General features: G+C 41.0%; 1 protein-coding gene across 1 annotated transcript in view; it reads left to right on the forward strand.

Annotated features, from left to right (window-relative positions):
• myo15aa (myosin XVAa) overlaps positions 1 to 27,243 on the forward strand; it is a 107,664-nt gene that overhangs the window by 35,554 nt on the left and 44,867 nt on the right. The window contains exons 28-36 of the mRNA XM_055651903.1: positions 1,581 to 1,772; positions 2,857 to 3,095; positions 5,514 to 5,578; positions 6,035 to 6,266; positions 11,712 to 11,910; positions 12,676 to 12,862; positions 19,349 to 19,522; positions 21,959 to 22,018; positions 26,109 to 26,184. Of these exons, the coding sequence (XP_055507878.1) occupies positions 1,581 to 1,772; positions 2,857 to 3,095; positions 5,514 to 5,578; positions 6,035 to 6,266; positions 11,712 to 11,910; positions 12,676 to 12,862; positions 19,349 to 19,522; positions 21,959 to 22,018; positions 26,109 to 26,184 (1,424 nt within the window). The remainder of the gene's footprint in view (positions 1 to 1,580; positions 1,773 to 2,856; positions 3,096 to 5,513; positions 5,579 to 6,034; positions 6,267 to 11,711; positions 11,911 to 12,675; positions 12,863 to 19,348; positions 19,523 to 21,958; positions 22,019 to 26,108; positions 26,185 to 27,243) is intronic.

Raw genomic sequence — 27,243 nt, forward strand, 5'->3', positions numbered from 1 at the left:
CCAAGGCTACAGTTAAGGCAATTAAGTTTATTTAATTAAAAACTAATATCCATCACAGAAGGAAATCTTCTTCCTTACCACAGCAATGTAGATCTGAACTGCCCTCGGAAATGATCAGGTCATTCAGATGTAGCAAAACACAGGTAGAATAAAGCCAAACAGACCACCTGGCATTAATTAATCATCTGATTCAGACATGACAGAATCACCCTGTCCCCGTTATTCTATCAAAACTCTTTTCAGAACAGAAAACTAACTGCTACAAGAACTCAGCTGGTCAAACAGCATCTGTGGTGGCAACGGGAGGATCACGTACAGATCCTGCATCAGGACCCAAAACAACAATCGTCCCTTAGCCTCCTCAGATGATGCTTTACCCACCAAGTTCTTCCAATAGTATATATTTTGCTCCAGGTTCCTGCAATCTCTTGCCTCTCTTTTCAAAGCACCTAGGTCTGGTATGTAAATTGGCAATGATATCTCACAATTTAGTCAACAGTCTAAAATAATCATAATCACAACGTCATTTCAAAGCTGAAGGCACAGATTCTTCCACCACAGTCACTGGAAATGTTCAGGACCAATTCGCCAGAGGTGGCAAGACAATGGTAAATTGTACGTTGTACATTCAGGAAGGAGTGACCCTAGAACTCCTCAATGTTAACTTAATGTCTCATAGTATAAGAAAATGCCCTGCCTATTATCACCTACTGCTTTGTGCACTGATGAATCAGTGTTCCTTCACATGTCATGGTCATTTGGAAGAAGCTCTGAGTGTAAGGGCAAAGCATGCACTCAGATGGGGGACTCCAGTGGGCATCACCCAGAAGTTTCCACTGCATCATCAAGAAGAGAGTTGAGAAACTCCCGAAACTCCGCTGCCAGAGTGGATCTATGGTAGTTGTCGAGTGAACCACCTTGATCCCTCATTCACCTCTCTACCTGTTGTGGATGCATCTGTCCTCGATGGTTTAAGTAACCACTCCAACATTATTGTAGATCCAAAATTCAGAATTCACTGAGAGGACGTTCTTCATCTTCATGCTACGTTGCAAGGAGATGGGGAAATAAGGAGAGGTGGGGTGGGGCTAATGGGATTCATGGCCTGGGAGTCAGCATGGACAAGGGACAAATGGGCTCCTTCTATGTGGTTATGAATATAAAACTCCCAGAAGTACCTCAAAATGCACACAAATACATTTACTGAGACATATGCTCTGAGAAAAATACACTGTATCCAGATATATGTGTGATGTAAATACAAATATAAACACATATAAACATTTATAGGGTCACAGATACACAGAAACACAAATATACTGACCCCTCACAAAGATAAACAAGTACATGCAGACGACATACACATACATAGAAACTTATTGACTCCTTTCATAGATACAGATCTAGAAGTTTGATATACTGACACGCACAAAAATATGAACATCAACGAACAAGCACCCACACACGAGGATACCTACTCTCACACAGTGCAATCATATTCAGTTACATAATAAGAACGCATACATGTGGGCACATTTAGATGCAGACAACTAATAATAATGCGGTGCTTTTTATTGCAGGGATATTACAGAAGGATGGCGAGGTTGGACTGTGGGAAGGAAGAATAAAGGCGAATGGACTGAGCTTGGAGGTCATGACTATGTCATGGACTTGGTGTCTGACCTGGAGCTCCCGACAGATTTTCCAAGGCAGAAATCCTTTTTTATGATTTCTTCTGAGGGAAAGACAAAAAGCCGGAAGAGTCGAAACGTGTGAGTATTTATTGGGCTCACCATGATGAGTACTGTCTTCTCCAAGGTTATGGGTGGAGTTCAATTTCCTTAATGCTGAGATATGCGTACAGGGAACACATTGTCCATGTTCATTTTAATGGCAACAGATCACGGGAGTTTCTATAATAGGATGTATAATAGGAGTCTCCACTGAGTTCTGCGCCCAATGAACGTAATGACATAGCAACTCTTAGAGTCATTGAATCATACCTGTTGAAACAGGCTCTTAAGCCCAACTCTTCCCTGCTGATGAAGATGTCGCATTTAAGCTAGTCCCACGCCCATATTTGGCCCATATTCCTCTAAACCTTTCCTGTCCATGTACCTCTCCATGTGTCTTTGAAATGCTGTTATAGTATCTGCTTCAACTACCTCCTCTAGCTGCTCGTTCCATATATTCACCACTCTCTGAGTGAAAAAGGTGCCCTTCAGGTTCCTATTAAATCTTCTGTAGTGCCTTCAATTTTCCACGCAGTTTTAATATCAACACTCGTATTTAGTATTAGTATTATTGTCCATAATGGAATATATAAAATACTGTCAGATGGGCTGCAAAACAAACAGAAAATGTTTTGAGTGATTCCTTTAAATGTTCCAGTGTTGAATTACAATTAGAATTGTAGCTATGCCCGGGAAAGTAAGGTCTCGGATTGCTGCTGGGATGGATTAACATTTGTGGATGTCCATTCAGTAACGCCTTTATTCCTGGGTAGTGTTTTTGGCCATGGTTTTGACTCGGATGAAGATATTCCCTCGCCCCCTGTCACCCAGGCACCTGTCTTTGTGCCAGATTCGGAGAGATATCCCACTGGATCCATTAGGCGAGGTGAGATTGCTTTATGTACGTTATCTGAATGCGAGTTACATGAAAGTGTGGTACTGTATTTGCGGAAGCGTAATTCATAGTAACAATTATTGTTGTAACTATTACTCATCTTTGCTGAGGTGAATGATGCTCGATATTATTATACTTGTGATTGTTACTCATGGTGATTTAGTGATTACTGCTTTTAGTGATTATTACTCATAACCATTATTGTTCTTGTAGTTATTTTTCTTGAAGCAATTGTTTTTCATTATTTTATTTCCTCTCTTTAATAGATTCCGATGCCTTCAATGAACGGCGGTCTCAAAAAGGACTTGATCGCTATCTTGATAGCTTGTTTGATCCTGTTTTATCTTATGAAAACGGGGTAAGGAAAGTCAGGCAATGTTCTATAAAGATACGCATCAGTCAGATTAGATACTTTTTTCGAACAAGTAATAATTTTTTGATGATGGATATGAAGATAATTTTCAGAAGCCACAATTAACATGTAAGGTGATTGTGACACAATCCTAGAAATCCCACTAGATTTAAGCTTAAAGGGAATTTTATCTCAAAGAACCTGGGATTGCGCTTCTAGCAAAGTCAACTTTGTTATCTTTTCTTTAATAGTAAGAATTGGATGAGAGACAAATTCTCGAAGGATAGATGGATAAACTGGTTTTGCAAAGACAGCAAAGCTTTAGAAAATTCTTTAAGAGATGGACAGTGATGTTTGACCCAAACCTTCACAACAGCAATTCTAAATTATTTTCAAGCTGCCCCATACTTTTGTACACTCAAATGTTCTGGAAGTCTATATATTGCTGTATTCTGCAAGAAATTTGGGAAATCCCGATTTATTTCAGGCTGCATTACCCCAGTGTTCTGGAGTGTATTTCTGTGACCCCAGTATTTTGGAGGTGTTTGTGTTGGTCTGGAGGATAGCAAGGTTAACCCCAGTACTCTTGTGCAATTTCAAGTTACTCTTGTACTCTGTAGGATGTTGGGTTATACCAGTGTTCTGATGATATTTGGGTTGCATCAGTAATCTTGGAGGTTTTCAAATGAGCTCAAATGATTAAAGGATGCAGGGCGTATGCCATTATATTTATTGGATTCATGACATAGAAAGGGACATTAATCCAATGTGTTAATGCAGCTCCCAAAGCATTTAAATTGAGAATAGTTCTAAAATTTAGTTAAGTTGTTGACAAAGTACATATCAAATTTGTACCTCTGTGTTGAGTTCTGCGGTGGGAATTATTCATGCGGCAGGTTTTGATTTAAAGTACTTTGTTGTTTCTTTCCATTTTTGGATTTGGAGCGAACTTCCTTAGTGTCAAACAGAATGAAAGGAGGCGGAAAAGTAGGACCTGGCAATGGAGACGGAACTCAGCTGGGTCATCAAGGACTTGCCAAGAGGCCAGGAGCCCAACAGCGTCAGTATTGGCAGTGTTATTTGTGTGATGCTTTCTGTTAAAACATTTGTTATGCACTCTTTTCATCGGTATCAGAGTGAAACTATAACACTTGCACCATAACTAAGACCACCACTCACAATGATACCAATCTCAGACAGGTTTGCAACATCAATGAATTTGCTTAATCAGGAAGCAAGGAAAAATAGCCAGAGCTCTTTCCCAGAGATTTTCCTGTTACTGTGGAGGAAACTACCCTTTTCCCAACTGCCTTATTCCCATCTCCAGATCAATTTCTACCCAACATATTCAAATGTAAAAGTTTTTGCCACTTTGGTGGCAAAAACAGGAAAGTAGACTATTATCTGAATGGTGGCCGATTAGGAAAAGGAGAGATGCAACGAGACCTGGGTGTCATGGTACACCAGTCATTGAAAGTAGGCATGCAGGTGGAGCAGGCAGTGAAGAAAGCAAATGGTATGTTAGCATTCATAGCAAAAGGATTTGAGTATAGGAGCAGGGAGGTTCTACTGCAGTTGTACAGGGTCTTGGTGAGACCACACCTGGAGTATTGCGTACAGTTTTGGTCTCCAAATCTGAGGAAAGACATTCTTGCCATAGAAGGAGTACAGAGAAGGTTCATCAGACTGATTCCTGGGATGGCAGGACTTTCATATGAAGAAAGACTGGATAGACTCAGCTTGTACACACTAGAATTTAGAAGATTGAGGGGGGATCTTATAGAAACTTACAAAATTCTTAAGGGGTTGGACAGGCTAGATGCAGGAAGATTATTCCCGATGTTGGGGAAGTCCAGAACAAGGGGTCACAGTTTAAGGATAAGAGGGAAGTCTTTTAGGACTGAGATGAGAAAATAATTTTTTACACAGAGAGTGGTGACTCTGTGGAATTCTCTGCCACAGAAAGTAGTTGAGGCCAGTTCATTGGCTATATTTAAGAGGGAGTTAGATGTGGCCCTTGTGGCTAAAGGGATCAGGGGGAGTGGAGAGAAGGCAGGTATGGGATACTGAGTTGGATGATCAGCCATGATCATATTGAATGGCGGTGCAGGCTCGAAGGGCCGAATGGCCTATTCCTGCACCTATTTTCTATGTTTCTATGTTTCTATCACTGGACACAGAACCTTTTGCTGATAACAGAATCCAGCCCAATTACCACTCCTAGACCTATTAACCTTCCCAGGTTTCCACTGTAGGAAAACTGGACATAAAGGAAAGACAAGAAAATACAAAGTAATTCCACGGAAGGAAAATGTAGACACACGTGCTGGAGTAAATCAGCAGGTCAGGCATCATCCCTGGAGGAAAAAGATGGGTCAGGACTCTTCTTCAGATTCTAAAGACCCACTGAGTTACTCCAGCAATTTGTGTCCGCCTTTGGTATAAGCCAGCATCTGCAGTTCTCGTTTCTAAATGGAAAAGGTGCTTGTTTGTAATTTAATTAGTACTGCCGTTCTTTAATTTTGTTTTCCAGGCTATGATCCGCCTCAAATAAATGCCCAGCAGCAAGATTTCATTAACCAGCAAGCTTACCTTCTGGTGAGTTCCAGTGTATCCATCTTAACAGTTGGTAACATTGAACAATGTAAAAACTAGAAGAGACCAGGACTCCTAATGGTCAGTGATTTAATGGTCAACCCATTGTGAAACTGATCATCGTTTGTTTGAATACTGCAGGTGATAATTTCAGTCCATGTGTCTCCAATGAAGAATACCCATATTTCCTGCTATTGATCATTGCCTTGTTCTTGTTGCCACAATATCATTTTACTCTTGCAGAATGGGCTCACAACAAAGCATTTCCACAAAGCTATATTGCATGAGGAGTGTTCATGAAAATGAACACCTAGAGTTCTGATTCAATGTTATTACTGAAATATGCCAATGGTTTAACTGGACTATACTGAACATTTGTAACAAACTAGAGTCCCACTTTTAGTCCCATCCAAATGCTGACTTTATGATTAAAAAGATGTATATGTGATTGACGAACAGGCCCAGCAAATGACCATGCAGGCCATGGCTCTCCAACAGCAAATGACAAGTGCCAGCCCCCCAGATGCCATGCTGAACCACAATCCAAGCCTGAACCACAACCACAGCACTGCCATGAAACCCACTACCAGCAACCAAAAGTCACCCAACCAGAAAATGGGCCTTCCTCCACAGGTAGGAGCACCAATTTTACACAGAAAATTGATGTGTGCAAATGAACACTACTTCTTGGGTGTGACAAACTGCTGGACTTCAGAATAAGATATTTCACACATTAACAACATTACTCTGAGAAAGCAGATAATGTGTCAGAAGTGTATAGAGATGTCATTGGGAGATCTGAACTGAAACCTCCTGTAAAATCTACAGTGGGTGTCAATGGCAACCAAATATTTTCCTGTCTGTAATTTCACTTCCTCTCGTCATTGCATTATTGTTATTACCAATGTTATTGCCATGGGTATTTCATGGCCCTTTTTGGCCCTCCAAGTTCCCTGCTGTAGTTTTTTTTCAGGCTTTCTTTATATTCCTCAAATCTTCTCACTAGCCAATGCCTTCTTAAATGTAATAAGCCATCATGTGCATGTGCATTGGATTCTGAATGTACAGTGCGTTACTGTTCTTGTTAAACCAAGAGCTATCAGTACTTTAGCCTAGAATGATTTTCCATGGTGTTAGTTTAGTTTAGTTTAGAGACACATCATGGAAACAGGCCTTTCGCCCACAGTCCACGCTGACCATGGATCACCCGTACACCTTAGTTACACATCCACTCCCTACACATTAAGGACAATTTACAGCCTGGCACTCTAAGGCAGTAACTCTATCACTGTGCCTCTGTGCTGCCCCTTTTCCTAGAAATTTAATATATTTGTTTCTTAACGATGCAACAATTTAATGAAAAATAAAAGCCAATTAGAAATTTCATCTGTATTGCAAGGTTCACTCATTCTCATTCCTGAGCAGTCCTGTATAAATGTATCAAGGCAAAGAGGCTCTCCAAAGCCTGCTGTATTAAAAATGGCCTCCATTATGACTGGACACCGTTTCAATGATTTCCAGTGGTCGATGTGTGCCCTGCAACATCTGTAAACTACTCATGATGAACTCAGGTTTCACTGTTACTGCTACCTAACCACATGACTGCCTTCCGACATGGTACAGAGAAGGAATGTATTCGGAGAATACAACTGGTAAACTGACTTATGGAACCCATATTACGTAAAATAATATAAATACTTGCCTTGTTTCGGATTATGTAAGCAGGTGCAAGAAGATGTAAAAGCATGTTGTAAAGGCGCATCTCCAAAAGATGCAATTGGGTGTCAGGGGGGTTGAGAAATAGGAGGATGCCATCAATTGACAGTCAACAAAGCATTTCTGGTTTACTCAATGTGGTCGGAAATGTGGCAGACAATGTTTACACAGCGACACCCATAAACAGTAAAGTGATAATGGCTGCATAATCTGTTTTGGTGATGGTTTGGCTGTGATGTAAATATTGGCTTGGAACATTGGGAATAACACATTTTCATAAAAATGGGAATGGCATCACTTACATCCATCAAAGAGAATGGACGGGACATCAAGACATCAAGTCAAGTCAAGTCACATTTATTTATATAGCACATTTAAAAAAACAACTCTCGTTGGCCAAAGTGCTTTACATTTGTTATAAGAATAGTATAAACAAACAAACTACATACATAGTGTTTAAGAGGGAACTGCAGATGCTGGAGAATCGCAGGTTACACAAAAAAGCTGGAGAAACTCAGCGGGTGCAGCAGCATCTATGGAGCGAAGGAAATAGGCAACGTTTCGGGCCGAAACCCTTCTTCAGTCCGAAGAAGGGTTTCGGCCCGAAACGTTGCCTATTTCCTTCGCTCCATAGATGCTGCTGCACCCGCTGAGTTTCTCCAGCTTTTTTGTGTAAACTACATACATATATACCTATAGCCCTTGCTCAGTGGACGTCAGGAAAGGCTTGGGGGTATAGATGAGATTTTAGTCTTGACTTAAAGGAGTAGATGGAGGGGGCAGTTCTGATGGGAAGGGGGATGCTGTTCCACAGTCTAGGCCCCATTGCACCATATCTGACCAGCCACAGTAAAACATTGATGAAGCAACCTCCCCTCAGTGCAGCACCTAGTCAGCTCTTCCTCCCATGCAGGGCATAAATCCCTCAGTGCTACATCTCCAACAGTGCAATGGTCTCTCAGGTGCTGCCCTTACAATCGTCTGGAATTATCTTGGTGCTACCTTCCAACAGTGTGACACTCCCTGGTTATTGCCCTCCAACTGTGTAGTGTTTCTTAATGCTGCACAGGAGTATTTGCTCGGATTATGTTTCTCAAGATCTATGAGGTCGGACACATACCCACGGCTCTGAATGAGGTGGAAATACAGCCAGTGTGCCGTCACCATCACACAAATAGAGCAATGGTTTTGTATTAGTTTACTTTAGATAGGTTATGTATGATATTGCAGTTGGAATATTAAATTATTGCCTCGAAATGTGTTACAGACAAATGCTGCCAATAAAGATTTTGTCCAGCCAGAGATCTCCCACCATGCTGCCAAAGGAAAGCCAGTTGTCATCACACCCAGTAAGTCTTCCTCAGCACATGAACCTACGTGCCCACTTTTAATGGGCATCGTAATTAGCTTCATTATCAAGTAGACCGGCAAGAAGATCTATGGTATTAGATGTCTGTATCTGATGTAAATGATTAGTGGTAACTACAACAGGTAAAACGCTGTACCTGAAACAGTAACCTGTGCCATGGATGGAGGTGTAGTTATTTCCACAACAAATAGAAAACTATAATCTGGATGAATAGATGAGATTGAAAGATGTCACAGCTGCACTCAGAGAGGAGATACTGGAGGGTTCATCCACGGGGATTATATGGGTGGAGTTCAAAAATAAGAAAAGTGCGAGCACTCTGATGGTTATATGGTGTAGGCCTCCCAGAAGACAGTGAGAGATAGTGGAATAGGTATATAGACAGATTATGGATAGATGTGAAGGCAACAGGCTTGTCGTTGTGGGGGACTTACATTTCCCCATTGTTGACTGGGACATTCTTCGTGCAAGAAGCTTAGACAGGGCAGAATTTGTGAGTGGATGCAAGAGGGTTTCTTGAAAAAGGATCTCGACCAGAAACGTCACCTATTCTTTTTCTCCAGAGATGCGGCCTGACCCCACTGAGTTACTGCAGCATTTGGTGTCTAGCCTCTATGGATAATCCTTCTCGAGGAGGGAACCATACTGGACCTTGTATTGGAAAACTAGCTTGGTGAGGTATTTTAGTGAGCGATCACTCGGAGAACGGTGATCACAACTTAATTTTAAGATACAAAAGGACACAAAGTGGTGGAGTAACTCAGCGGGTCAGGCAGCATCGCCGGAGAACGTGGCTCGGTGATGTTTCAGGTGGAGACCCATCGTCAGATTGAGTGCAACAGAAGCACCGGGTAAGGAAATGGATCAGAGCATCAACTTGAGCATTGTGAAGATTTGCTGTGAGCTGGGAGCAAATCTCCGTCGAGGTAAGAGATTGAAAAAACATTTCCCCCCAACTGCCACCCCCCACATAAAACAAACCAAGGAACAGTAAAACGTACTTTTTAACACATACTACAAATAACAAAAAGAAGAAAGGACAGACAGACTGTTGATAAGGAGAACAAAATTGTAGGGAATACTTCAGATATCTCATCAAGGCCCTAGGTAGACAAAAATGCTGGAGAAGGGTGAGACAGCATCTATGGAGCGAAGGAAATAGGCAGCGTTTCGGGTCGAGACCCTTCTTCAGACTGATGTGAGGGTAGGGGTGCGTGAAGAAGAAAGGAAGAGGCGGAGATTGTGGACTGAGGGAGAGCTGGGAAGGGGAGGAGAAACCAAGGACTACTTGAAATTGGAGAAGCCAACGTTCATACCGCTGGGATGTAAACTGCCCAAGCGAAAGGTGCTGCTCCAATTTACAGTGGGCCTCACTCTGGCCATGGAGGAGGCCCAGGACAGAAAGGTCTGATTCGGAATGGGAGGTGGAGTTGAAGTGCTGAGCCACCGGGAGATCAGATTGGTTATTACAAACCGAGCTGAGGTGTTGGGCGAAGTGATCGCCAAGCCTACGCTATGTCTCACCGATGTAGGCCCTATGTAATTGTTGCCTTCTTAAATGCTGCACCTACTGTACGTCAACTCTCTGTGACGTGTGTACATCGATTTTTGAACTTCTATATTTCCCATTCTCTTACCATCAAAAAAGGTGCTCAATATTCCCAATTCTTCTACTGAAATGGATAACCTCATTTTTTAAAACATTTTACTCCATTTGTATATTCTATATTCCCTTGATGACTGTCATTCCCACTTAGCTTTGTGTCTTCAGCAATTTTGGAAATGTTATATTTTGTCCCCTCAGCCCATTTGTCGATTAGATTATGAATAATTGGGGCCCTGGCACTGAGTCCTCTGATACTCAGTAGTCTCAGCCTGAGAAGGACCTGTATGTTAATATTTTTTTATCCGTAAACCAGCATCCATTCTACACCAGTATATCATCCTAGTTCCATTTACTAAAACCTTATTAATCAAACGTCTGCTTTGTAAATTGTCGAGAGTCTTCTGAAGATCCAAACACATCACATCCACTAGATTCCTCCTTCTCTACTCTACTATACACATCAAAGAACTCCAGTACTTTACTCAAATATGATTTCCCTATTATAAATCAGTTGACTTTGCCCATTCATGTCATTATTTTTAAGTGGCTTGACATCATATTATTTTCTGTAGATTCCAGCATTTTTCCAAACACCAATGTAACATGTTGTTACTTCCCCATCTTCGCACTCGCTCCATTCTTAATCAGAGTGCTTATATTTGATCCAATCTGCAGCAGTCATTCCAGAATCATTCATTTATTGAAGATGATAATCAAACCTGGGATGTTTACCAGGACACCTGGGCCACGGTGAGCGTTGGAACTGTGATTTGGAGCCAAGAACTGGGCCCCTGCCAATTACAGTGACACTGACCCTGTCAGACAGTTTAGTTGAGGGAGAATTTGCATAGCAGGATGAATTCCATACAGCCAACAGTTGATAGCAAGGGAAGTCCAGTTTATCTCTTTCTAGAACCAGTTCCCCTTTCTGTGTCATGCCCTGATTCTTTACCATTGTGAACTAGAATTGTTTCTAAGGTTCTGTCTCTATCATTAGAAATGGCAAACAAAATGCACCCAATTAATGTGTAAGAAGGAACTGCAGATGCTGGTTTACACTGAAGATAGACACACAATGCTGGAGTAACTCAGCAGGCCAGGCGGCATCCCTGGAGAAAAGGAATACCTGTACATGATGTTTATTCTCTATTGTATTAAACTTACTGGACAGATGATGTTAAAATTACTTCATTGAGGTTTCTGAAATAATAATATAGTCTGATGAAGGGCCTCGATCCAAAATATCACATTTTCTCCAGAGACGCTGCCTGATCCACTGAGTTATTTTGTGTCCATCTTTAGACCCAATTAAAACCTTTCAGTGATTCCGTCTCTCAGGGCAGGGAATCCATAAATGCTGAATTATAAATGTAAGATCATAACACCACAATTTAGAGTCTTGTAATATTGCATCATTCTTGTTATTAAACTGTTTTACAAGTAATACCACACACGTTTTTTGCATTCATCCTTTCTCTATAATTCAGGAGCTTCCCAAACACCCAAACTCAATGTTGCAACACAAGACCCCGTTCGACACATGATGTTGAATTCAGGGCACCTTCCAGAGCCCACACACAACATCAAGGACATTATAAAGCAATACGAGCAGCCAGCAATTCGCAAGCAAGCTGGACCAATCAGGTAGAGCTGAACAAAACATTTGTCCAAGTGTGGATGTGATATGGCACTGTTAATTGTTGGCATATGCCGGCTTGCAAGTAGCACTGGCTGCCTACATCCCTACATTATGCGTGAAGCTTCAGTTGCTGGCCTGTGTCATATGGTACAACAATGTAGGTTTGCACAGTCATCCAGGTTATTAAGAAGAATGCTAATAAAGAACAAGTGTTTCCACTTTAGTTCAGTTGACAGAGCTTTTAAAGGGAAGAACGTTCGGAAGGAGATTTGTTTTACTTGATGCAATTAAATAAACACATCAGGGTTTAGAGTCAGGGAGGGTTCACAGCATAGAAATAGGCCCTTCAGACCACGGAGGCCATCACCACCAATTCACATCTTTAATCCCTCTTATTTTATTCTTCTAACGTTCTCATCAATTTCCCTGATTCTGCCACTCAATGTAGAACAATTTATAGTGGCCAATTAAGCTTTCAATCTTCATGATTCAGGATGAAACTGAAACATCTGGATGAATTACACACATTCACAAGGAGAACAAGCAAATTCTCCACACACAATAGCTGAAGTCAAAATTGAACCCAGTTCGGTCTATTCAGATTCTGCACAGACAGATAGGCTATGGATTAATTATTTGTAATATCTTACCCCCAAATTGTCTAAGTTCTAAAATAACCTGTAGTTTTGCCAAAGGAAATATGAAACATGTCTGGAGATCTTGATGAGATTGGTATTTGGATAAGGTTGAATACTTGTTTCCCTCATTAGGAAAGAAGGTGGTAAGATATTCACCAGGAGGACAGATCCCCATGAAGAGGCCATGTCTATCTTGAAAGGACAGAAAACACAGTATGTATCCCAGGTAAGGCAACTACCCAAATGCAGTCGCTTTCCAGATCTTTATTCCACAGCAGCTGCCTTTTTTTTTAATTTTAACAAGGAAATGGATTCCATGGCAAATTCATATTACAGATATAAAAACAGATTAAAATAGGTTGTGTAAATGAGTGAATTGCCTCGCTCTTTTTGCTTTGTGATTCATTGATATTTCTTGTCCTTTGTTGAGAGTGAGGGCAGAAATATTTTCCATGAACAAGTGGCAAAGATACCAGGGAGCAGATGCCAGAGATTTGAGCTTCGTCAATCTTTCATTGTTGTCGTATCAAGTTCGGGTCCACGTTTTGTCTATAATATGTGTAAAATATTCTCCTGCTGCAAAACAGAATTTGCACAAAGACTTAAGGGTCAAATGGCTGAGACTCGTTCTAGTGATTGTTGACTAATTGGCTTTTTAGTCTTAAGTCTTAAGTTGCTTTTTGTTGTTCTTCAATGGTGTTTGAATTCATACATAGATAAAAGACTGGAAAATGGATGACAGGGCATTGTTTGTGGCATTGTGCATGGCTTAGAAGTTAGGCTGTTTCAGGAAAGATCTTATTTCTGCTGCAATATGAGCCCTGGCATCTCTGTAATGTGCCAAGCCAGCTGATGCTGATTCTACCAGGAAGGAATAGTGTTACCTGGGCATCAGCAGAGGTGAAACTCTCCTGGATTTTGATTGATTTTAGAAGGAACATCATGGCTTTCTTGACAGTATGAAGGATGCACCTTGTGTTTTCAACTTGCTGTCAAGCCCTAATTACCAATCATCTGCTCACCACTGCACAATCTGGATTATGATAGGAATATCCGGCATTGTATGTCTTCAAAATAATCTTAATTCCAAACATAATGTGAGAATTACTGATCTTCACATCAAGGCAGCATTTTAACCAGGTTTAGACATCAATGAGTATCAATAACTTTGAAATCAGTGGGATAATGTTTCTCTCCAGGCTGAAATCATAAATTGCACAAAATGAATTCTTGTCAGAGGCTAATTATTCAATCTCAGCACATCACTGTGGGAGGATCTTTGTTCGTTTATTTTTAAAATTCCTCAGATAATGAAGCAGTCACGGTGGCTCAACGGCCCTACAGCAAAAATGCAGTGCCGGCGACCCGGGTACGATCCCGACTACGGGCGCTGTCTGTACGGAGTTTGTACGTTCTCCCCGTGACCTGAGTAGGTTTTCTCCGAGATCTTCGGTTTCCTCCCACATTCCAAAGATGTACAGGTTTTGTAGGTTAATTGGCTTGAAGAGTGTAAAAATTGTCCAGTATAAAATTGTCCAACTTCCAGTATAATCCCTGGTGGACTCTTCGGAAGGTACAAGGTATGAAACAATCTGTGTATGCAATTATGAAGCAAGGCAGTTACAGTTTAGTTTATTGTCACGTGTACCGAGGTTCAGTGAAAAGCTTTTGTTGCGTGTGATCCAGTCAGATGAAAGACAGTCTCGCATATTTACATGCAAATGCTAATTAATATGCACTGTCCCTATAAACAAAACATTATTATTATTATTAATACATGATTACAATCGAGCCATTTACAGTGTATTGATACATGATAAGGGAATAATGTTTATTGCAAGGTAAAGCCAGCAAAGTCTGATCAAGGATAGTCCGGGGGTCACCAATGAGGTAGATAATAGTTCAGGACTGCTCTCTGGTTGTGGTGGGGTGATTCAGTTACCTGATAACAGCTGGGAAGAAACTGTCCCTAAATCTGTAGGTGTACGACAGGTACAACATTCAGGCATGATAACTGGAAAGTAACGTTTACACCATGCAAATGCGAGCAGCAAAGCACCTCTTCTTGATTCTCATTGGCATTACCATTGAGTTCCCCATCATCAACATTGCAGGGGTCACTATTAAACAAAGATTTATCAGAACCAGCTCATAAGTTTGGATATTGGGAGAACAGGTCCTGAAATGAGTGAATTAACTCCCAAAAGCCTTTCATGTGCAAGGCTTGTCAGAATACTCATGAATTGCCTCAAAAAGAGCAACTGCAATAATACTTGCTCTGTATTAATACTTGATCTGTACTTAATCTTCAAACCTAAACATTCACTTATTTCACTAGCAGTACATAGTCACTGCAGTGTGTACCATCTACAACATGCGTTACAACTGGCCAAGACGTCTTCAACAGCACCTCCCAAACCCATTACCTCTATTACCTAGAAACTCAAGGGGAACAACATCAGGGGAACTCCACCAGCTTCAAGTTCCTGTGCACACTGCACAATATCATAAGATGATAAGTGATAGGAGCAGAATTAGGCCATTCGGCCCATCAAGTCTGCTCTGCCATTAAATCATGGCTGATCTATCTCTCCCTCCTAACCCCATTCTCCTGCCTTCTCCCCATAACCTCTGACACCTGTAATATCCTGGCTTGGAAATATATTGCTCTTCCTTCAGTATCTCTGAGGTTTAATGTTAAAACTCCCTATCCAACAACACTCCAGTTACACAGCCACAAGCAAGAGGGCAGCCTATCACCCGCTTCTCAAGGTCGGTTATAAATGATCAAAGAATAATTGTCTTTTTCGTGATGTTGAAGTCATACATAATAAACCTATTTTGGCCAGAGCGTACCTACTAATCCCTATCCCTTCTCACAGCTCCCTGTACATTTTACCTGCTTCACTCTCCATTACACTATCCCCCTTTATCCCAATCATCCACCTCCTCAGTAACAAAACAGATTTGAACACGTCCTGGTGCTAGTAGGGTAGTGAGGAAAGCCGTGCCAGTGTGAAAACCTAATCAGAGCAAGTGATGATTGTGATGGAGAAAGGGAATTGAGGCAAATAAAATCCTTTCTTGTTGTTTGTACTTCATCAAAACAGAAACCACAACCTGCACCGTTAAAAAAGAGCTCTAATGAAACCGTCGCCATGGTGAAGCCAGTTGGTGGCTCAGCAATGAAAGCCAGCACCCGCCCAATGCCAGCAGTCTCTTCCAGGCATCCTATGTTCTCAGGAGGTTAGTAGTGGACCACAACCCTGTTTACTGGGTAATATACGGTTTTGATAAAATAAACATTGTTCTTAATTTCCTATAATTTATTGTGACACATTTCTGGATTTATTATCCGGTCCAAAACCTTACATTTCTGGCCAGAGCCTGTGGATTTGATCTACGAGGCAACATATAATCAATTGCTAATCCAATCAGTTGCCAATCAGAGTTGTGTCAAGCTTATTTCTTGGAAGATATGAAATAATATAGTGATTCTACCTGCAACAAAGCATTTTTCAGATTTAATAAACCACATCACATTTGTTGTACAGTACTAGATTCTCTATTAATAAAAGCCATGCAAAGAAAATATATGTTATATTCTAATGTATTTTATCAAACCTAAATGTCACGTTCAATTATTACATGTACAAGTTGTGGTGTTGGAGATGATGCCGGGTCTGCAATGACTACACCAATACTCGCAGTAGGGTGACATGGTTTATTTATGATGAATGGCAATAGTGACGAGAAGGTCTGGGCCCACATGGGGGCGCTGTCACTTGTCATTGGTGTGTCGGTGAGGAGCCTTGGCGATCTTGGGCTTGTCCTGGAAGCTCAATCTTGATCTTGAAGAGAAGACAGTGGCAGACTCAGACCTGTCACAGTGGTTCACTGCATACATCATAGGACATACCAGGAGCCTCAGGCTTATCCTGGCAGCTCATTCTTTGCACTCCATATGTGGGTGCAGTCCCTCATTAACGTTAGGCAGGGGAGGAGGCAAAGGAAGTCGCTGGCTTGCCCCGGCCTCTCAGTCTTGGGCTTAAAGGAGACGCTGACTGTCTCAGGCTTGCCCGGCAGCTTAATCTTGGTCTCAAAGAGGAGACACTGGAGATCTCAGGTTTTCCCCGGTGGCTCAGTCTTCCTCCAAACCTGCAAGCAGGGAACACAGCCAGTAGGGAGCGCTCCAGACCTCCTCCCCTCTTTCCCTCCTCCCCTCTTTCCCTCCTTCCCTCCTCCCCTCTTTCCCTCCTTCCCTCCTTCCCTTGGTTTTTAAGGAGGAGGCTGAGGAGGGTGGATGTTAGGGAGCCCATTTTAATGCTTAACCCTTCCTAAAGAGGTGACAGTCTGCAATTAATTAGATACTTTATGACTGAGTTTTATGGATATTGCTGGATAATGATTTTAAAGGTAAAGGAAACATGATAAATAAATATTTTTCAGCCAATATCTCACAAAATAGCAGAACGAGCTTGGGAGTCGATGTAGGCTTTTTACATTCCTCCCTTTTCCAATTCACAACAAGCACCTATCCTCCAGTTCAGGTCATGACCAGTCCTTCCAAAAACAGTCTGAAGAAGGGTTTTGGCCCGAAACGTTGCCTATTACCTTCGCTCCATAGATGCTGCTGCACCCGCTGAGTTTCTCCAGCACTTTTGTCTACCTCCAAAAATACACTGTTACTGGACGCCTTTGACAAAATTCGAGCTAATCAAAAACAAATGAAAAGTAAGAAGCTTAAATAAAAGAATAGAGAGAGGGAAGCAAAGAGGAAAGTGAAAAACTGAATAGGGAAATGTAAAATAGAACGTACAGAAAAATCGAAACATATTCCTCTCCTATCCGAAAATGTCCCTTCCATCAACTGAATTAATTCTCAGGAAATTATTGATAAAATCAGTCTATTATCAAACTTAAATTAAGCTACAGCGAAACATAATTATTTTGTGAGTGACACCCACTGAGTTTCACCAGCTTTTTTTTATCTATCTTCGATTTTTCCAGCATCTGCAGTTCTCTCTTAAAAATAAATAATTATTTTGTGACTCTTTCACGCTCTGAATTTTTGCAAAATGTCTTGTCCAGACTGGCAATGCAATGTCTTTCTTATGTTTGGAATCCATGGGACTCGATGGGGCGCCGACTTGGTGGTGGGCCGTGGGGAATGAAGAGGGACCTGCCCGGGGGGGGGGGGGGGGGGGGGGGGGGGGGGGGGGGGGGGGCGCGAGAACATGTGCGGCGGCAGTGCGGCGGCAGGCCTGGGTTTGCCACTGACAGAAGATAAGACTGTTCGATTAACGTTTTGTAACTCTGTCGGAGCCAGAAAAGTGGTGCCTCTTTGTGTACTGCCGAGGTGAGGTCTGCTGTATGACTTTACCAGATTGTATGCAAATATAAATAATTTCACTGTACCAAGATACATGTGACAATAAAGTATCATCATTATCATATAATAACCTATTCCAAAATAAGCAGAATAATTTCACCAGAAAAATGCAGTGAGTAGATATTGCATGAGTTGTGTGTGTGGAATCAGTCTTGTCTCTTCCAGCCATCTGCTTGTCATTATCAATTCAGAGAGGAATCAGCAATTTGAGTCTGGATAATAGACTGATTTTATCAATAATTTCCTGCGAATTAATTCAGTTGATGGAAGGGACATTTTAGGATAATAGTGGAACCATCTCCACTCTGGTTGGTAAGGCATTACCACTATAAGTCTGAGTTTTCCAAGTTTAATTGCAGAATACAAGGGACATCCCAACAATACAGGAAAACATAAAATATTCAGTTTAAATGTTAAAAAAAATGAAGAATTTGACATATGAAATACCCACAATATCAGTAAACAAGGACCGAATTTTTACCAGAATCAGAACTCAAAGTTATTTTACATAACTAAGGGGGAAATAATGTTTCTGGGCAGCTTTTATAATTTGCCAAAATGCATTTCTTAGAGTGGGTGTTCAGTAACCTTTGAGCAGGGACTGGTGTACACTCGATGTTGGTGATAATGTTGGCAGATGGAGACTACAATTGCAGTTTTTCATGAAAATAGGAAATTGTTCTGGTTTAAAACCTGATAAAAAGCTGTAACTGTAGCAATAATTACACGATCATAACTCAGATGGTGGTGACAAAAGTGCTTTTGGAAATTTCTTTCTGACGAAAAATTAAAGTTATTGGGCTGTGGTAAACGCAAGCATTGATGTTAAAATGGTCTTTGCTGGTTGGAATGAGCCTGTTTGAAGGGCTATCAACTGCATAAAAAGTCGAATTCTGTCAAGTTTGTCTCTTTATTTCAATACACCACTAATGTCAAAACTGAGAGTTGAAACGCTCTTACTCGTCTCTGAGACGGCTCTCAGGATCTACGGTGACTTTCCTCCATCCCAGTTTTGTGGGGGCTGAGATCACTGACCAAGCCAGTATGGGAATCACAGGCTTTTCCACAGACGGGGGAGGGGTGCCTCATGGATTGGGTAAAGAGGTGGTGGTTCTAACTACATAGTGATTACTCATGAATCTTGGGAAGGGGAGCAGATCACAGGCAAAACTTCCACTGTATCTGTCAGTTTTAGTGATTTATAATAAAGCACCACAAGGCATCCCACAGAATCTAAGTACATTAGTATATTTTAGGATAGCAGATCAGTTGAATGTTATAGACTGTCAGACTATTTAAAGAGAGAATGTCTCACGCTTGTACAATATTGCTGTGAACTAATATTGGTCACCATGCTTCTCCACCTACACTTGAGAAAGTCATGAAATATGTGCGTGAAGCGACGCATTGAAGCGACGTGAAGATGAAAAAAAAAATATTATTTCTGCCATTTTGTACTTTGCAGCCTCAATATCCAGAGAGCTGACAGGAAACGATGAGAGAATCCAGACTCAACTACACAGGCAGCCTTGTGAAGCCTGCTACACCTACAGCAACGTGTCCTGGAATATCTGTGCCCGTAAAGAGGTACGAGCACTCATGAAATGTGATGAGAACGAGAAGTTGCTTTAAAGGTCTTCCCAGAGGTATTTTATGCGTGACCACAAACTGCCCTAACATGTTAGTATTCCCATATGGGGTATACACATATAAAAAGGGCTGTTTGAGATCAAGGAGGAGGAGGTATTGGGACTCTTACAGAGCATTAAGATGGATAAATCCCTGGGGCCTGATGGAATCTATCCCAGGTTATTGAGAGAAGCAGGAGTGGAGATTGCAAAGACCTTGACAAAGATCCTTAGATCTTCTCTAGCGATAGGCAATGTGGAGAGTAGCCAATGTTGTTTCTTTCTTTAAGAAAGGAAGCAGAAATAATCCAGGAAATTATAAACCAGTGAGCCTTATTCCCATGGTTGGCAAGCTATTGGAGAGGATTCTTTGGGTTAGGATTTACTCGTATTTGGAAGGGAATGGACTAATAGGTACAGTCAGCATGGTTTATTCCACAGCAGGTCACGTCTGACGAACTTAAGTGAGTTTTATGAGGAGGTGACAAAGGTAATTGATGAGGGTAGGGCAATGGTTCTAGTCTACAGTAATTTTAGAAAGGCATTTGATAAAGTATTTCATGGTAAAGCGATCCAGAAAATTAAGATGCATGGGATCCCAGAGTACTCCAGGAGGTGGCCCCAGATATCGTGGTTGCATTGGTGACCATTTTCCAAAGTTCTCTCGACTCTGAATCAGTTCCTGTGCACTGGAGGGTAGCCAATGAAACCCGACTTTTTAAGAAAGGAGAGAGAAAACGGGGAATTATAGACCAGTTAGCCTTACATCGGTAGTGGGGAAGATGCTTAAGTCCATTGTTAAAGGTGTTATAGCAACGCATTTGGAAAGCAGTGACAGGATCAGTCAAAGTCAGCATGGATTTATTAACTGGAAATCATGCTTGACTAATCTTCTGGTATTTTTTGAGGATGTAACAAGTAGAATGGATAAGGAAGAGCCAATGGATCTGACTTTCAAAAAGCCTTTGACAAAGTCCCACACAAGAGATTAGTGTGCAAAATTAGAGCACCTGGTATTGGGGTTAGGGTATTGACATGGATAGAGAACTTGTTGGCAGACAGGAAGCAAAGAGTAGGAATTAATGGGTCCTTTTCAGAAAGGCAGGCAATGACTAGTGGGGTGCCGTAAGGCTTGGTGCTGGGATGCCAGTTATTTACAATATGTATGTATTAACGATTTAGATGAGGGAATTAAATGTGACATCTCCAAGTTTGCAGATGACACAAAGCTGGGTGGCAGTGTGAGCTGCGAGGAAGATGCTATGAGGCTGCAGGGTGACCTTGGACAGGTTGGGTATGTAGGCAGATGCATGGCAGATGCAGTATAATACTGAGACCTGGGTGTGCTTGTACATCAGTCACTGAAATTTAGTATGCAAGTACAGTAGGCAGTGAAGAAAGCTAATGGCATATTGGCCTTCATTGCAAGAGGATTTGAGTTTAGGAGCAAGGAGGTCCTACTGCAGTTGTAAAGGGTCCAGTTGAGACCACACCTGGTGTATTGTGTGCAATTTTGTTCTTCTAATTTGAGGAAGAACATTATTGCTATTGAGGGAGTGCAGAGTAGGTTCACCAGGTAAATTCCCAGGATGGCGGGACTGACATGTGATGAAAGAATGTGCGACTGGGCTTGTATTCACTGGAATTTAGGAGGATGAGAGGGGATCTTATAGAAACATATAAAAGGATTGGAGAGGCTAGATGCAGGAAAAATGTGTCCAATGTTGGCGGAGTCCAGAACCAGGGTTACGGTTTAAGAATAAGGGGTAGACCATTTAGGACTGAGATGAGTAAAAACTTTTTCACCCATAGAGTTGTGAATCTATGGAATTCTCTGCCACAGAAGGCAGTGGGGGCCAATTCACTGGTTGTTTTCAAGAGAGAGTTAGATTTAGTTCTTAGGGCTAAAGGAATCAAGGGATGGTGCTGGCTCGAAGGGCTTAGACACGCTGGAGGCAGGAAACATGTTCCCGATGTTGGGGGAGTCTAGAACCAGGGGCCACAGTTTAAGAATATGGAGTAGGCCATTTAGAACGGAGACGAGGAAACACTTTTTCTCACAGAGAGTGGTGAGTCTGTGGAATTCTATGCCTCAGAGGGTGGTGGAGGCAGATTCTCAGGATGCTTTCAAGAGAGAGCTAGATAGGGCTCTTAAAAATAGCGGAGTCGGCGGATATGGGGAGAAGGCAGGAACGGGGTACTGATTGGGGATGATCAGCCATGATCACATTGAATGGCGGTGCTGGTTCGAAGTGCCGAATGGCCTACTCCTGCACCTATTTTTTCTATGTGCCTATGATCAATAGGCCCCAATACGTCTGAAAACACACAGGTAAGGGTTTTATATACCTGTGATATCAGAACCAACTCATAGCCACTTTTTTTCATATTCCAGGTGTTTTATCCAAATGATAATTTCCACAGTCCGGTAGTACTGGATCTAATTTTCAGACAGGTGAGAAAATTCATTCATACACAATCTTAAAAAAAATAAATAAGGATATTGATCTTTGATTTATTATTTTTCAGTATGATTGTCTCTGGTATCTTTGTTCCTGAACCTGCCAAACAGAAGGTGATGCTTTTCATTGGGTAGTGGTGCAGATTTATTTTGGTGATATTTCATCTCTTCTGGCTCCCAAAGCCTGCACCTCTCCAGTTTCCTCTCTCCTTCCGATGATTTCGTATGCTATGCAGCCATGTCCTAGTAGCCAAGGTTAGGAGTGAAGACCGCAAGTTATCCGACCAAGAACAATGACCCCAAACAATGCTGGCTTGAAATTTGTGTTCAGTCATGTCAGTGGTTCAATGGTTGCTTGAATGTCATGTGTACCAGGTACAGTGAAATACATCTTTTGCATGCAGCTCAGCAAAACTATCATTGTACAATCCCCCGGTTAGTATAGAATATACAGAACAGCCCACCGAGCCCGTACGCAAGAGCCACCATCTTGCCGGCATTTTATTTTATTTTCTCACAAAAAATTCTCATTCTATTTATCTCATTTTATGTTTAAATGCCCAACAGAGCACATCTTCCATTAAATATTTGGCATATTTAGTATCACATGTAGTAACTACAGTTTTTACATTAAATTAAAGTGATGTACAATTTATGATTTTTCATTTTGTTTAGTAATCCTCACATTGTATGCAAGAAGTATTTGAGGCCTTTGTTATTAAACAGAATTCTCAAATGCTATTCTTCATTTCTAGCTCTCTTAATCATTGTAATGCATTATCTGTGTTTGGTATAAACCAGCATCTGCAGTTCCTTTCTACACGTACTATCTGTGTTATCCCAGTAAGGTATAATATCTGAATGGATATGGCCCTTACTTGATTATTCTGATTTTGTGACGCATATCAGAAATTCAGTATGGGTTAAACTCTGGTGTTTTGAAGTTTTATCTGATTAATACTTTAGCTGCTACCTGCTTATGTAACAATAGAGGATTTGTTTTCTCGAAGTTCCATTGTAATGATGATCACAGAAGACGCTCAAATGTGAACTACATTTGAACTGTTCTGCTGCATGGAAGAAATATACTGAGCCACAGCGAAAACTAATTTTGGTGCAATTGAATCAATTTGCCATTTTGAAGATAATGTGTTAAAATGAGAAATAATGACTTTATCATGAAGGAACTGATTAAATTAAGCAACGCCTCATTAGAAATTTGATAATCAAATTAACATGTGATGGAAATTTTGGATTTGAACTAAATGAGATTGAGAGGCTTTGCCTGCAGAATATTCATGGCCACCTTTTTGTTTATCTTTAATTTTAATCTGAAATCTTATTTTTAAAAAATGTAAATTCTAATACATGCACATCATTGGATGCTCAATGGTGGATTGGAATCATATTTTTTCTCAACAAAGGTTGATCAACAAAGGTTGGAAAATAAGGGGAAATTTGGGATGTATGTCTTTGATTTACAAATCTACCTTTCATTGTAATATTTTACGATGAAAGTTATTTTATTCTCCTACCTCTGCATCAATTCAAAGTCAGCTTCCCTGGGTTCAAAGATGGTTGCAGAATCTTGTTTTTACAACATAGATGTTATTATTCAACTGACCACCAGGTGGTGCAAGTGACTTTAAAGTCTGCCTGCATTTATTCCAATATGTGGAGAAATCAATGTGAATGTTGCGATAACAATTGCAGCCATTCCAAATACAGGTTGGACATTAGGCTGGGAAGAAATTGAGAGCTGTGAATTTTATATGTAGCATAGCATTTTTTTGTAATTTTTTTTACTGTTCCTGACTGTTCGCCGTTACATCTCAGTTAAGTCAAGCATAAAAGGGAAAAGCTTCTGTTTTAGTACACCCATCAATACTCCTGAAAAATGTCTGACAGTGTGATGCTTTGCCTCAAGATAATAGTAACCACGCCAACCTTAAAGCAATATTAATGTACATCCATCGTCCTCCTTCCTCTATAAAACAAAGAGAACCCTGAATGACTAAAGAACATATTTAGATACTAAAGCATAAACACGTGTATCCATTTAAACATGTCATATATTTTTTTCAGGCTATTGTTCTTCAGTAGCCTGTAGTGTGAAAATTTGCTGTTCTTGGCTGTGATTGCTTTCTGTTATGCTATCCACTGTAAAACATCTTTTTTAAAAAAAATACAATACTCAATGAAGCAATTGCAATGAGAGAGCAACACAGCTCTGGGTTATAGACTAGAGGCTGCCATCATTAGAATAGCTGATCTTGGGTTAAACATGGTCAGAAGCAACTTACAGTAAATGACCAGAATGAAAGATAGGTCAAGGAAGAATTTGTGCAACCAAAATAATGGTTAAGGCCTTCTACACAATCTGCAGATATCAGTCGAGATTTAACAAGAACCACAGCTCTCCCAGCAATAGCATGCTGTGGATTTATTCATGAGGCAGTGTTGAAGACCTTGGGGGAAACATATGTTTAATTCTTCAGACTGGAAAACTGATAGTTGTCAATGAATAAAATGATGGTATCCACCATTGGGTATTGAAGACTTCCTCAATTTCTGAAATTTTCTGTATAATGCCATGGTCTCTTTGGGATGTGTGTTTTTGATTTACAAATCTACCTTTCACTGTAACGAATAGAACACTTTTCTTTGCCCATAGGAAAACACTGTATCAAAATACCCAGCGAGCATTTTGCCCAACCTTTCCAACTTATAAAATGTTGTTTAATAAAATATTGTCCAGGGACACTTTCCTTTCATAAATTAAGGAATGGCTATAGATTGGATAGTCGAAGTCCAATATGACTGGGCACAGATATCCAGTTTACAGCCAACACAGTTGGACAAGTTATTTAATGACTCGCTTTGTCATGTCATTGTGGGCACGTTCAGTGTTCGTATCTACCTCAATGCCAGACCCATCTGTTGTTTGCCGAGTCCTGTATCCTGTACCCTATCCCCTTATGGCACAGGTGGAGGAAGAAGGGTCTCGACCCAAAAACTCACCTATTCCTTCTCTCCAGAGATGTTGTCAGACCCGCTGAGTTACTCCAGCATTTTTTTGTCTATCTTTGGTGTAAACCAGCATCTGCAGTTGCTTCCTACACAGGTGGAGGAAGAGTTGCGTAAGCTGGAACAGAACAGGGTGTTGGTTAAGGCCCAACACAGTGACTGAATAAGCCCACTGCTTGTCAGAAGATGTACTGCATTCATGCAGTGATTATAAGGTCACTTTCACTAAAAATATTAGTTGACACTGCCCAGATCACAGGACCAATGCATTGCAGATAAAGGGAACAGATTTAATCAGTTTCTCTATGTACCTCTTTCATAATATTTCTGCCAACTCGCATTAATCCCCCTTTATACATACTACAATCAATCAATACAGTCAGTTTTATTTGTCACTTGCACATAAAGTGCAAGTGAAATGATTTATTACTCAAGCATTGACAGATTGACTCTTCTAATTTGTGTAGGAAGGAAGTGCAGTTGCTGGTTTAAACTGAAGATAGACACAAAAAGCTGGTTTAATTCAGCGGGACAGGCAGCATCTCTGGAGAGAAGGAATGGGTGACATTTTGGGTCGAGACCCTTCTTCAGACTGGTTAGGGATAAGGGAAACGAGAGATCTAGACAGTGATGTGGAGAGATAAAGAACAATGAATTCATCCCTCGACAAATTCACTGTAGCAGTGCAGACCCTTAATACATTCTCATCAACAGTCTAGTGCATTGGGTTCTTCTTGTAGTGTGAATATATCAAAGTCACAACCAAGGAGTACCAGGAAAACGTTGACCGATTACTGTAATGATCAACTGCCTGAAGCCTAATAGTGATTCTAACCTTAAAAAAAGCACTTGCATTTCACACTAATATACATATATTAAAATTACAGACTGTAACCTAACTCAGGAATTCATGAGTGTATGGAATAACAGATACCCAGGGTATAAATTACAGGGTAGAATCTTATTAGTCAAAGAGGGGGGAGGGCCAGGATGAGGCGCAGTTTGTAGATGTTGTGCAGCTTTTTAATAATCATTTTTTCCTTTTATTTCTATAAAGATTATCTATGATACATTTTCTGAAACCTGTGTGAGACTGAACAAAGAGCAGCAAATGAAGATGAGATCATTACTCGGTGAGTATTCTAACTCTCTGAGTAGAAGCGGTGGGATTGAAATAGGAGAGGAAAATAAGGAGGGTTATATCAGGGTAAGGAAGGGATGTTTGAGGTGGGTAAAAGGATTTATCAACATGAATTCTAAGGCAAATACAAATGCAGTGAATGCAGTGGAATAAAACAAAATCTGCAGATGTGGAAATGTGAATTAAAATCAGAAAACTGAAAACTCTCAGCAGGTCAGGCAGCAATGGTGGAAATTGAGGTAGAATTAACATTTTAAGGTGAAGAACCTTAAGAACTGTTTTAGGTTGCAAAGATAGTGGGGTGGATGAATAGGCTAAAGGGAATGTCTCTGATAGGCTGAGGGATGATTAAGCCTTCTGGTTGACGAGAGCAGTTGGAGACATGGAACAGGTAGAAGGTGTGAAATGTAGAAACATCCCAGCAAGTCAGTCCGTGCTGGTGGAGAAAGAGAAACTGGGTCAATATTACAAACAGATGACCTAGAGCAGACAAAATGTGTAGGAAGGAACTGCAGATGCTGGTTTACACGGAAGATAGACACAAAATGCCGGAGTAACTCAACGGGGCAGGCGTGGAGACAATTTTAAGAAATGTAATAAAGTTAGAGGGCATTTTACCTTCCGCCGGATCTTCTAGGTCCTGAAAACTCCAATGAGCCTATCAAATGGTTGGGTCAGCGAAGGAGATTGCCTTCGACTGCCTGTAAGTAAATAGCAACCCCACTCCACTGGCTTCGACCAAACGGCAACCTATTTTTGGTCGAGGCCGGTTTTGAATTTGTTGAAATAATCGCAGGAACATAGAAGAAGCCTCGACTACACGGAAACCACTTTCGACCATTAGGGAGAGTGACCAAAACCTCCGGGAACCTCACGGAAACCTTGGGTGGGGTGCAAGGTCACCAGAGGTTTCCGTTCAGGTTTCCTAAGTGGGACAGGGGCTTAAGGCATCAACTCTACCACTGCTCCACTGTGCTGCCCTGTAGAGATACTGTCGGGAAACTGAGGTGCTGGGTTAAGTGATATTGAACGATAGTTTACGGTGCTTTAT

Source organism: Leucoraja erinacea, chromosome 20, assembly GCF_028641065.1.
Source record: "Leucoraja erinacea ecotype New England chromosome 20, Leri_hhj_1, whole genome shotgun sequence".
In the NCBI taxonomy this organism is placed as follows: Eukaryota; Metazoa; Chordata; class Chondrichthyes; order Rajiformes; family Rajidae; genus Leucoraja; species Leucoraja erinaceus.